Below are 13,895 nucleotides of genomic sequence, written 5' to 3'. Positions count from 1 at the left end.
ACCGATTTTTTAGATACTAACTTAAGCTTAAGATATTTGCTAAAAATCAAATGTAGCCCATACACTACAAACATTCATACACAGCTGTATCCTTAAAATTATGTTTATCCGTGATGTATCGATTCTTCTTTAGAATAACATATATTAAAAGAAACATGTAATGGGTCAGGATTAAAGTCACATGAATGTTGAAAGTAAATAATACAGATGTCTTGAAAGATATTTTCTTTTTTTTTTTTAAGATTTATTTATTTATTTATTTTACAGAGAGAGAGAGAGAGAGCGAGCAAGGGAACACAAGTAGGGGGAGTCAGGGAGGGGAGAAACAGGCTTCCCACTGAGCGAGGGCTCAATCCCAGGACCCTGGGATCATGACCTGAGCCAAAGGCAGACGCTTAACCGACTGAGCCACCCAGGCACCCCTTGAAAGATATTTTCTAATAGAGGCAGCTTTGGACTATGCCCCATATCTTAGGAGGTATACATTGACTAGTGGCCATCAGAGGTAATTTCAGAAAGTCCTTCATGCTATAAAAATGTATTAAATGCTTGCTAAGCGCCAGCTATGATTTAGATCTGGGGATGCAGTAATAAGATGGGCTTGTCCTCTTGAACGGGTATTCTAACAAAAGTGTAATAATTACAAACACTTATTTATAAATGTGAACCCTGCTTAAAAGGGGACATGTAGAGGGCTATACAAAGTATTATTAAGGGGGAAAGTTTGAGAAGTACCATACCCTGTAGTAAACCAAGAGATATCATTTTGTCAATAAAGGTGACATTATTTAGGGGCACCTGAGTGGCTCAGTTGGTTAAGATTCCAACTCTTGATTTCAGCTCAGGTCATGATCTTAGGGTTGTGAGATTGAGCCCCAGGATGGGCCCGTGCTGGGCATGGAGCCTGCTTATGATTCTCTCTCCCCTGTCCCTCCCCAGTCACAGTCTCTCTCTTTAAAAAGAAAAAAAAAGTGACAATATTTAATTGAAATACATATTTGGAGTTCCCTGTTGTCTATTCAGTATCCAGTAAGTGTTCATGGGCTAGACCAAACAATTCTGAAGTAGTCAGTATTTAGTCCCTCTTAAAATCTATACAAAAATAAGTTAGAATATGTTTTTCAAATAGTATGACTTCCTACAAAAATACATGAAGAAGAATTGTTTTAAAAAAACTAATTCATTATTTCATCAATGTAATATGATTTGATTGGGCTTTTTTCTTCAGTGAATTAATTGGTATTAAAATCAGATTAAATAATTTAATTCTTATATCCTTTCTAGAACAGTGCATAGAACAGATAAATAAGAAAATCATTAGTAAACCTGCTTCGTTGTTTACTTGGTATAGACTGCTTTTGAGGGAGGAAAAAAGTGTTAAGGATTCAGTATCCCTATTTGTAAATGACACATCAGTGTGAGAGCATCTGTGAGGCAACAGTGCCTTTTGAAGGAATGTTCCCTTATTACTGCAAACAAAAACTGATGAGAAAAATCGTATTTGAAAAAAAAGCTGAATATTTAATGGAATTTTATAGATTATTATGATTCTTCTTCATTGTATACTCCCCTTTCTGGAAATAACTTTTGTTAATATGAGATTAAGTTACATTGTTTTAGAAATGAATGTATAACAGAAGCACACATTCTTCTTTATATTATCAAATAGGTATAAAAATATGAATGTTCACGTAACTTACCTTATGTAACTTTTCCCAAGTACGTCAATATATTTATAAAAGCAAACACTTCATTCAGTTATATTAATAACTATATCTTTGTTTTTTCCATAACTTTTAGCTACAAGAAAAAACAATTAAGCTTTTATTAAAAATTTACTATTTTTCTTAACACTGTCTTACAACTGAGTGTGGTAGGTATTGTCATGAACCCTATTCTATTGCCAAAGCACCAAGGTTTAGAGAGATTAAGGAGCATAAGGTTACATTATCAGAGCACTAGTGCCAGGTTTTGAATAGGGCCAGTCTTACTCTAGCATCTAGAATCTTAACCGCTATGTTATTTAGTAACATCATCTAATCTATTTCCTTTTTAGGAAAACAAACCTTTACTGATATGGGACACATGATTGTACACTTCAGCTAGCTCGTATAAGCTAAATGCTTACTGAATTAACAATTTCTATATTTTTATCTTCGATGTTTTATATCCTTTTCCATATTATGAATCTGAGCACAGAGTTGAGAGTAATACTTACTAACAGCTCATCTCTTCTTGATAAAATTTCTTTTCCTCATCAAATCTGTCAGAATGCCTTGAGTATTTGCTGGGATTAAGTACTAATCGTAAAAGATTATTAGAGAATTGGAACCCAAATAACGAGCAACAACTACTGGAGGTAGGGAAGGACAGACAGATAAGAACATTCACATATCTTGAAACTTTAACTTTCTTATGGTTGTCAACAGGTATACATGAGTTCCTTCCAAAATAAATCATTTTTGCAAAATATTATGACAGGTGGTTTTAAAACTTAAATAATTCCATCAATAGAGCATTACAGGTTTTAAAATACTTTTCCCAAAAAGAAAAAAATAACTAAACTCATGTATTTCTAAGTCATTTTGCATTAACAGCCTAAGCCTAAACTTTTCTCTCAAAGATTTTAAGAGAAATTGATGTTAGGAAATTATAGTAAATTGGGGTGCCTGGATGGCTCAATCTGTTAAGTGTCTGACTCTTAGTTTCAGCTCAGGTCATGATCCCAAGGTCTTGAGACCAAGCCCCGCATTGGACTCCACACTCAGTGTGTAGTCTGCTTGAGATTCTTTCTCCCTATATCTCCCCCCCTGCCTGTTTTTCCTCTACTCCTACTCTCTCTTTAAAATAAACAAAATATTAAAAAAAGGAAAATCATGACAAATTGACACTGATTTAATTTCCCCCTTTTACTTCTATAGAGTGCTTATCACCATAATGGGCTCATCTTTACAGAGTGGTATACCTGGAGAGAAATATGTGGCATATATGTAGCCCTTATCTTCTAAGAATTTTACAAATAAAAACCTCTATCAGCATTATCCTGATGCCAAAGTCAGGCATGGACAGTACAGGAAAACTCCAGACCAATATACCTTATGAATATAGATGTAAAAATCTTAAAAAATTATTAATATATCAAATCCAACAGCACATTAAAAATCTCATCGAATATACATAAATACCACTAGAGGTAATAAAAAAATTCAGCACAGTTGTAAGGAATCAACATACAAAAATCAGTTGTGTTTCTGTACAGCAGTAATGAACAATCCAAAAAAGAAATCAAGAAAACAATTTTATTTGCAGTAGCATCAAGAAGAATAAAGCATCAGAAATAAATTTTATCAAGGTGGTGAAAGACTTGCATACTGGAAACTATAAAATATTGCTGAAAGGAATTTTTAAAAACCAAAATAAATGGAAAAACATCCCATATTCACAGCTTGGAGTACTTAATATTGTTAATATGGCAATCTTAAAGTGATCAACAGATTCAATAAAACCTTCATTAAAAATTCTAGGGGCGCCTGGGTGGCTCAGTGGGTCAAAGCCTCTGCCTTCAGCTCAGGTCATGATCCCAGGGTCCTGGGATTGAGTCCCGCATTGGGCTCTCTGCTCAGCAGGGAGCCTGCTTCTCCCCCACACACTCTGCCTGCCTCTCTGCTTGCTTGTGATCTCTGTCTGTCAAATAAATAAATAAAATCTTTAAAAAAAAATTCTAATTGTTGGGGTGCCTGGGTGAGTCAGTCATGAAGCATTTGCCTTCAGCTTAGGTCATGATCCCAGGGTCCTGGGATGGAGCCCCGTATCAGGCTGCCTGCTCAGTGGGGAGCCTGCTTCTTCCTCTCTGGCTCCTCTGTGCTTGTGTTTCCACTCTTGCCATCTCTCTCTGTCATAAATAAATAAAATCTTAAAAAAAAAATTCTAATGGCCTTTTTGGCAAAAATGGAAATACTGATTCTCAGATTCGTATGGAACTACAAAGGACCTCAGATAGCCTAAATGATATTGAAAAAGGAAAACAGGTGGGAGGACTCCCATTTCCTGATTTCAAAACTTACTGCAAGCCTACAGCAGTCAAAGGAGTTTAGTGCTGGCATAGGAATAGGAATATGAACTAATGGAATAGAATTGAGAATGCAAAAATAAACCCAATCATCTGTGGCAAATTGATTTTTGACAAGGGTGCCAAAACCATTCAGTGAAAAAAGAATAGTCTTCACCAAATGCTACTGAGACAACTGGATAACCGCACTCAGAACAATGAAGTTAAACCTCTACATCACTCTATATACAAAAGTTGACTCAAAATGTGCCAGTGAGCTGAATTAAGTGCTGAAGTTATCTCTCTCTCTCTCGCTCTCTCTCACACACATACACAGAAAAAATAGGGGCTAATCTTCATAACCTCAGATTTGGCAAAGAATTCTTAGATCTGACACCAAAAATATGAGTAACAAAAATAAACTGGACTATATAAGAACTAAGAACTTTTGTGCAATAAAGAACATTATCAAGAATATGAAAAGGCAATTCACAGAATGGGGGAAAAATGTATCAAGTATGGACTTAATATTCATATCAAGAATTAAAAACTCCTGCAACAAGAAGCAGTCCAATTGAAAAATAGGCAAAGGATTTAAATAAATATTCTCTAAAGACATACAAGTTAGCAATAAGCACATGAAAACACATACAATATCATTGATCAGTAAGGAAATACAAATCAAAACTACAATGAGATACCACTTCACACCCACCAGGAAGTCTTCAATTCCAAAAAAAAAAAAAAAGGAAATACAAGTATTGGCAATTTGGAGAAACAGAAACTCTTGTACACTGCTGGTGGGAATGGAAATATTACAGCCACTATGGAAATCTGGAGGTTCCTCAAAAAGTTAAATACAGAATACAATGTGATTCAACAATTCTACTCCTACATATATACCCAAAAGAAGGGAAAACATGTCCACATAGAAACTTGCACACAAATGTTCATAGCAGTATTATTAATTGCTAAAGGTGGAAATCGAATGTCCATCTATGGATGAAAAAACAAATTGTGATCACAATGGAATATTGTTCAGCCCTTAAAAGGAACAAAGTACTGGTAAATATGCAACAACTTGGATGAGCCTTGAACACATATGCTACATACACTAGAAACAAAACCCAAACACAAAAGGACATGTATGATTCCCTTTATAGGATATATCCATAATAGGCAAATTCATAGAGACAGGAAGCAGATTAGAGGTATCAGGGGATGAAGAGGAGAAATTGGGAGTGATTACTCATGGGTGTTTTTATGGGGTAATGAAAAATGTTGAAATTAGAACTGGTGGTTTTACAACATTGTGAATACACTAAATATTTACCTGAAAATTTTACAGCTTAAAATGGTTAATATTACCGTATAAATTTTAGCTCAATTAAAAAAAACTTTATGTAAGAGGCACCTGGGTGGCTCAGTTTGTTAAGTCTCTGCCTTTGGCTCAGGTCATGATCCCAGGGTCCTGGAATAGAGCCCATTATTGGGCTCTCTGCTCAGGGGGAGACTTCGTCTCCCTCTCCCACTGCCCCTCCCCCTATTTATGCTCTCTCTCAAATAAATAAAATCTTTTTTAAAAAAACTTTATGTAAAAATAATATAGAGCTTGTTTTTGTAAAGAACTTTATTTCAGGTATTTTTAGCCTTTTCTTAAATGTTCAATAAAAAGTAGTTCTACCGAATAACTGACTTTTATCTTTTTTTTTTTTTTCTAGTGAGCATATGTCAAAGATTTATCTAACTCATTGACAAGGAAACCATCAAGATTTATTTCTTGAGTATCTGCTACTCATTATGTTTTCTTCCTTCCACCTCTGTCAATTTTGGATTCCTCTGATGCTCTAATGTTATAAGTAACCTGTACCCTTATAGAGGTAAGAGTTTAAATGTACTTTTTTTGGTTCAGAGATAAACAGGGAAAAAGATTTCTAGTGAATTTTTCATACCTAAGAGCAAATAATTAAAAATTTTATATAAAACTTACATTGTAGCATCTTGAGTTTCTGAGCTTTGATGAAGTCCTCTCAGTTTTTCATGTTTTAAATTGCTCTAACAAGGATTTAATTTCATTGGATAACTAACACCCAGAACTCTTATTTTCACTTTTACCCAACTACATTTTATGCAAATAATTAACTATGAAATCAACACTCTTAGTCAAAGGTTATATCCATAAACAAGTAATTTAATGTAAGCAAATGGTTTCAAGCGTCTTTCACAAGAATGGAGGGTTTTTCTAGGAAAAAGTAAGCCTACAGTCAAGTGTTATTAAAAAATGAAGTTTTGGGGCGCCTGGGTGGCTCAGTGGGTTAAAGCCTCTGCCTTCAGCTCAGGTCATGATCTCAGAGTCCTGGGATCGAGCCCCATATCGGGCTCTCTGCTCAGCAGGGAGCCTGCTTCTCCCTCTCTCTCTCTGCCTGCCTCTCTGCCCACTTGTGATCTCTGTCAAATAAATAAATAAAAATCTTTTTAAAAAAAATGAAGTTTTTACAGATTATAGGTTTAGAGAAACATATGCAGAAGGAATACTTTCTCCAAATAAACCACCACCACATCTTGTAGTTTTGTGGTTCACTTTCAGACAGCTAAGAAAAAATTTCTCACAGAGATTTCTGGAATGCCAAAAATGAGAGGATTTTTTAATACCAATTATCATAGTCTCTGCTCATCAATAAAGTACAGTTGATCCTTGAACAACATGGGTTTGAACTGTGTGAGTCCACGTACATGCAGATTCTTTACGGTATTACTGCAAATGCATTTTCTCTTCCTTATGATTTCAAAAACATTTTTTCTCTAGCTTACTTTAAGAATAGTATATAATACATGTAACATACAAAATGTATATTGACTGTTTATGCTATTGGAGAGGACTGAGTCAACAGTAGGCTATTAGTAATTAAGTTTTGGGGGAGTCAAAAGTTGTATATGGATTTCCAACTATGTGGTGGTTTGTGCTCCAACCCCTTCATTGTCTAAGGATCAAACTGTAAATCTTTAAATGGTATAGCAAGAATGAAGACCAGTGCTGTATTTTTCACATTTTCCAGCTGTCAATACACTCAGAGGACTTAAAAACACACAGACTTTCTAATAAACCACTACTTTATAGATTTAGATACATCAGTGGTTCTTCACCTTTGGTGATTTTGCTTACCCAGGCACGTTTGGCAGCATTTAGTGATAGTTTTGGTTTTCACATTTTCAGAGTGCCACTGGCACTAGTGTGGACGGCAATGATGCTGCTAAAACTACAACACATGGGAGAGCCTCCTCTGGTGAAGAATTATCAGGCCCAAATGTCGACCTTTGAGGGAAACCTTAAGCTACATTAATGTTCTGATCCATTTCCAGCCTAAAATCTGCACCATAATCAAGAACATTAACTGAAGCTGTTGTTTTGTTTTGATGTCATAAGCTATAAATTTGATTTGCAATTATGAGAACTTTAATCAAAAACTGATAGTGAATGAAATGTAAAAGAAAGCAGAATATGAATCAAGTTAGAGCTATATATGGACCAAAATTTTAAGATCTTTTTAGATTTCTAGATCTCTCCAACTTACTAGTTTTAATCTGCAATGTAAACAGTACAGGACATGACTGAAAATTAAAGGGCACTGTAGAACTTCTTTCTGTGTTCATGCCATATAAACATCTTTTCCCTAAGACAAAATTTTAAGAAACAAATAAAGCTAATTCTATGTTATTTCAACTTTTAGCACTGTGTTTATCTTTGCTGGCATATTAAGTCTTCTTTGGAAGGAGATAGGCATATAAATTAAACTCTTTGTTATTCCTAATACTTTATCAAGTAATAATAATAGTAAAAAAGGAAGTAAAAAAGAAGTTGCACCACAAAGGAAGTGTATTTTTCAAACCCATTAGCACCAAAAAGCACTTTATAGCATTAGGATATTAATTCCAAATCAGCTTGTCCCAGAGAAAGCAAACGTGCTATTTGTTACTTCTCCTTGACCTTAATTTCTTGGAATTAAAAATAAAAGGGGGGGTGGTGTAACAAAATGATCTTTAAACTCTCAATTAAAGCTAGTACCTTGGCAGTTTAATATAAAAATCAAATTTCACAAAATAAATACACCGAAGCAACTATAATAGTAATCAGCTTTATTTAAAATATTTTTCAATCTAGGAAAGCTCATTTTACACGAGTTTCCAACTAATTTATTAGAGTCAGAAACAAAGAAAATAAAACCAGAGAAAATCCTCTGTAAAAAAATACACAAGGAACATTTCTACATGTGAAAAAAGAGTAAACAGTCTTAACACTGGAACATCCAAGTCTTAGTCTCAATTCCATCTCTTTTAGTGAACACTACTATCAACCTTGAGATCTGATTTGTTCTTGTCATTCTTCACTGAGTAGATGAAATATGTTAAGGTATCCTTTTCATTCACTGGAATAGACCTAAAGTGGCAACCAACTATCTATAAAAACAAAAACAAACAAAAAAACCACCTGAAATTATAGATATTGACAGATGTCATACTAGGTAAAATATACATTCATCAAAAGAAAAAGTGCTACTTGATAAGAGCTATTTCCTTTCACAAATAAACTATTTAACAAAATACCAACAAGATGAAAAGCATGTAAGAATAAGATGTTATGAACAAGAGATAGTGTGACTTCACAGAACCCTCTAATCCAGTCAATTAAATATACATTAATTAGAAATTGTTTACTTTTATTTAAATTTTATAACTAGAATCTACATTAGGAGGTAAATATTTTTCAATTTTAAGTACCAATGAAATAAAATAGAACGTAGACCCTATTCCCACAGAAAAAGGATATAGAAGTTGAAAAAATTTTGGTACTATACAAATTATAAACTATATATAAACTACTATAAACTATATATAAACTACAAATATATTTGCGTAACTTATATTCATTCATTCATTGGCAGTATTCTTTCTTAAGGTTCCTTGAAAGTTTTTCTGAATAAAGATTATGGATGGAAAATGAGAAGGGAAAGAGAGATGTTCACTGAAGAATATTTATTTCCTGGCGTTTTTGTTCTGCTTATCTAACATCTAGATGCACAGCAACCAAGAGAAATGCAACAGACTAAACTGGGGTGTTGCTATGTATATCTAGAATGTGGAAGACAGAACTTCTTAAAGAAAATGTTATTCATACAATAATTAAGAGATTCAAAGAGGGCAGTCACCTAACTCTGGACTCACTCCTAAGTAAACTATAACTTTCATTGCCATTTGGACTTCTTCTCATTTCTAAAGAAGAAAGTAGTTTTAGAAATAATGTAAATTTTAAAAATCAAATTATCAAATATTTCAGGTGCACTTAAAGAATACATACTTCTGACTCTTGTACAACACAGATTTTAACTGTGAGGGTCCACTTACACACTTTTATTTCATTAAATACAGTACAGTACTGTAAATGTATATTCTCTTCCATATGATTTTCTTAACATTTTCTTTTCTTTAGGTTACTTTACTGAGACTATAGTAAGAATATATATAATACATATGACATAGAAAATATGCTGACTATAGTATCAGGAATGCTTCCAGTCAACAGTAGGCTATTAGTAGTTAAGTTTTTGGGGAATCAAAAGTTATATGCAGATTTTTGACTATGTTCCGTTATAACCCTTGTGTTGTTCAAGGGTCAACTGTGCATTATATGTAACATTTATAATAATCAGTTCTCTGATTCTCATTTGTCCCAGAACAAAGGTAACTTCCACTTGATGAGTATCTGTCTATATGGATACAGTTTTATCATGGTAGATAATATCTATGTTTACATTATATTAGTATACTATACAATCTAAAAAGGACTGGATCTTTTAAATCAAATTAAAAGAAAAACCGAATTTTTGTTGCTTAGGCAAGAAGGAAAGAAGAAATTCTGGCTAAAAAGTCAATATATTAGCTCTTAACAATGTTAAAAAAGCATTCTGCCAAAGAATTGAACCTTCTGTACCTTTTACCTTATTCAATATGCACATTTTAGAAAATGTTGCATTACTAAACCCAAGCTGAAAAATATGAGAAAACTGATTTATATACTTAATTTATATTCTAATAGATTAAATATTTTTACTTAAAATGATTAAAGTACAAATATGTAAGTCTATAAATGCCTTAATATGATTCACAGATTTCTTGGTTCTATTAATTCCTGAGAAGACACATATTTCAAAATTTACAGAAAGAAATAGAAGTTCTATATCAAAGCAAACTAAGTAACGTCTTGAATGAAAGTCTTTGCATCTTCTAGGTAAAGAAAGCACAGATGCCTCAACTAAAACAAACTAACATCAACAAGGACAAATTCTGAAACAGTTAAATCAACAAGTTATAGGAATACTATTTACGGGCTAATCCGTAGACCCAATCTGTCAAAAACTTTAAAAAATTCTAATAAAGACAACAGAGTCTATCAATTTCTTTTATTATGCCTCAATTAAGTGTTCAATAAATGTTTACTAAGTGGAATTTCAAAGCCAACAGAAATACTGAATACTGAAAGCCAGTATTTAAAAATGCTTAGAAAATTACATACAATCCATTGAGTGTTTGTTACATAAAGGAATTTAAGAGGTAGACAAACTTTTCTAGGAAACTACATTCTTCCATAATAGATTTTTTATTAACTGATCTATCTAACTAAAATGTACTGTTATATACACTACATTAACAATTTCATTAGGCTTTTGTGACTCTTTTTTGTATAAACAGGCTCATTTAAAGTATAGTTTAAAACTCATAAATACCTCAACAAGTTGTGCTTTATTAAGTCCTGGTCTGGTTGATAGTTTGAAGTGTCTTTTGTATCTCCGAAGTGTATTTACTTGTAATTGGTATAAATCCACCTAGAAAAAAACAAAGGTGTAAGAATTAGAATTAGTTCATGCAATATTTAAAAGTTATCTTTGATACATATAATAACATTTCAATTTTGGCACAGTAAAAATGTAATTCTGTAATTCCATTACTAAATAACAAAAGTTACATTATTTAATTCCATTATTACTTTTACAGAATCAAAACTATAAATATATTGTACACTTTAATCTTTTGAAGATAAATATTGAAAACTGGGAGCAAAAAAGAAGTTACAAGTCAATAGAGCCATAAGCATTGTCAACTGAAAACATAAGTCAAACTACAACTGCCTGTTAACTGGCTATATTTAATTTTGCTTTCATTTTCAGATTTTTCCCTTTAAGTATTTTAAAAATTTATTTTTTCAATATAAGTTTCAGAATGGAATACTTAGGATTTACATTTAACATACAGAAACTTTATTTACCTCTGGAGTATCAATATCTTGAACAGGTGAATCTCCTCCATCATCATCACTCCCTTTTCTCTTTCTTCTGTTTCGAACACTCTGAATTAAGTTTTTATGATAATCACAAATGTAAAGATGCCTTGCCTGAAACAGAAAAGTTTCACAAACTACTTATGATTATGTAATGTGTCCACGTATTAGTAAAATACATAGGGCACAGTGAATTATTAAAAATAAAAACAGTCAAAACAGCCATTGTTAAGGCAAAACCATGTTTCTATGCTTAAATCCTGTATTCAGTTAGAACAAACACACCAAGTCTGGCAATACCGTTAAGAGGATTGGGGTGGGGGTGGAGGATTGGAAGGGAGGAAGGGAGGCAGAGAAGCAGAATGAGAAATTCCAACTCTGGATTTTGTCATTAAATTGCAGTGAAGGTGAAGTAGATTTGGTAGGTCATGCTGTTTTTTAACAAGGGGAAAGGTGATGTTGCCCCCCAAAATATTTGATAATATTTTCTCTACTTAAAGAGCATATTTTAGCAGCATGATGTATGCTTCCTATTATTTCTCAACATTCAAATTATAATACAGATACAAAACTACCCATTTTTACACATGAGCTGACTTCATATACTACTTGTATTTAAATTTGAATTATAAACTTCTGAGTATTTAAAAAATGTATTTATTTGTATTACGTTTTTCCGACCAAAGCAATGTGAAATTATTCAAGTTTGCTTGAAAAGTTTCTTATGAGCATGACTGAAGAACTGTTTAACAAGCATAAAGTATCACGAACTTTGCAAAAGCTTCAATTAAATGTAGTCTTGAGAGCTGTACGGTAACATTTGAAATATTGGGCTGCATATATTAACACAATTAAACTCCTTTAAAAAACTAAACGATTAAAGACTAAGGCTTTTAAATTAACTTCTAAACTAAATCCAAGTTAAAATTATGCAGGACATGTGCTAGGTTCTTGCATCTTATTTATTCATTTACCGCCAGCCAGAGCCCCGAAAAGTGGCAATGGTTGTTCCTAAGAACCTCATGAATGGTCAAAAGCAAACAAACAAAAACAGACGCGCAAAAGGACGGAAAAAGAAATCCCGATGGCTGCCAAAGGGATGGCAAAACCGCAGAGGCTACGTGCTCCCCACGTTCGGAGCAGCTGCGCTACATGCTGACATCGTTCACAATCCCCGCTCCCAGCAAGGCGCGGGGCGAGCTCGGCTTTCCTCACTCCGTACTCCGGCGAACAAGGAAAAGGGTTTTTCTTTACGCAGTATCAGGTCCTTGGTCTCTGTAGGACTCCACTTTTGCCTACACGAGGGTAGTTACTCCCTGCGGCCACACGCCAGCTAGGGCAGCAAAACAAAGAAGGCGCCTCCATTCCAGAAGGAGCTGCCAGGCTGCAAGAAAACTACTCCGGGCCCTCCGAGCGACGGTCCCCTTTGTTTCGTTTCCCGATCTCAGTGAAGGGGGAAGGGGTTAGACAGCGAGCAGAACGGACTCAGGGAGCGTGGGGGTGGGTGGGGGGCAGGAGCGGTAGGGGTGGGGGAGGAGCAGAACCGCGGCGTACAAGTATGTGTCTGTTGGGGGTGGCGGTCGGAGTTGCAGCGACTTTGTTGTTTGCTTCCTACCAGAGACCACACAACGGGTTCGCACTGCAGCCAGGTCGAGGGGAACCCTGAACCGTTCGCCCAACAATCCATGTGGGCACCGCTCCTGGAGCCCCAAGGGGGTGGGCAGGGCAGGGCCGTCCCGCCGTCACTTACGCTCTTATCCAGCTCGATTTTCACCTTCTTCTGGGAGATGCTCTTCTGGATCCTCTTGCTGAAGCTGGCGTTCCCAGCCGCCCGGCCGCACCGCTCACCGTCCTCCCGCAGACAGCACAGCTGTCCGGGGCCGGGGCCAGCCGCTCCCGGGGGTCCAGCAGCAGAGACGGCCCCGGCACCGGGCACCTCAGCCCCGGCGCCAGCCCCTGCCCCGTTCCCGGCTGAAGCTGCGGCGGCCGCGGCGGCAGCGACCACTGCGGCCACTGCGGCGGCCGCGTCCCCTCCGCGGCTCATCTCTTCAGGCGTGAAGCCGTTCATGTCTCCGCGCTTTGGGACGCCGGCGCTGACAGAAATCCCCGCTCCGCCTCTCTCCGGAGACTCCGGGGTCTCCGCAGGATCCCTCAGACACCTGACCCCGCCGAGGCAATTCCTCCGGCGGCACGGCCAGACAGCAAGCGTCCTAGCCTGTTGTTGTCTGCTGGCGCCGGGACAGGGGACAGTGCTTTCGGTCAAGAACCAGAGTGGGGCGGCGCCAGGAGTTAGGACCCCGCTCACTGTCACATGGAGACGCTTCAGCAGTTGGACCCGAGCGCCTCCGCCTCCCTCCGGCCCCTCGACTTGCGCAAGCGCGATGCGTTCTCTCCTGTCCCGCCCCTTCCACTCTGTAGCGGGGCACCACGGGAATTGTAGTTCTCTGCGGGGACAATCAACCTGAGTCCTCCCTGACTCGGCGCCTTGGGGCTTGGAGGAACTACTTATCCTAGCAT

At 36.3% G+C, this 13,895-nt stretch overlaps 1 protein-coding gene across 1 annotated transcript; it reads right to left on the bottom strand.

The window, feature by feature from the left end:
• Positions 1–8,167: 8,167 nt before the first annotated feature.
• On the bottom strand, positions 8,168–13,737 carry SAP30 (Sin3A associated protein 30). Its single transcript, XM_080797187.1, has 4 exons — positions 13,129–13,737; positions 11,367–11,492; positions 10,828–10,926; positions 8,168–8,503 (listed from the first exon to the last, which is right to left on the bottom strand). The coding sequence occupies exons 1-4, from the start codon at positions 13,444–13,446 to the stop codon at positions 8,381–8,383; spliced, it is 666 nt and encodes a 221-aa protein (XP_080653313.1). The 5' UTR covers positions 13,447–13,737; the 3' UTR covers positions 8,168–8,380.
• Positions 13,738–13,895: the final 158 nt, after the last annotated feature.

Source organism: Martes martes (assembly GCF_963455335.1).
Source record: "Martes martes genome assembly, chromosome: 2".
Classification (NCBI taxonomy): domain Eukaryota; kingdom Metazoa; phylum Chordata; class Mammalia; order Carnivora; family Mustelidae; genus Martes; species Martes martes.
This window is presented reverse-complemented; position numbering and strand designations above follow the sequence as displayed.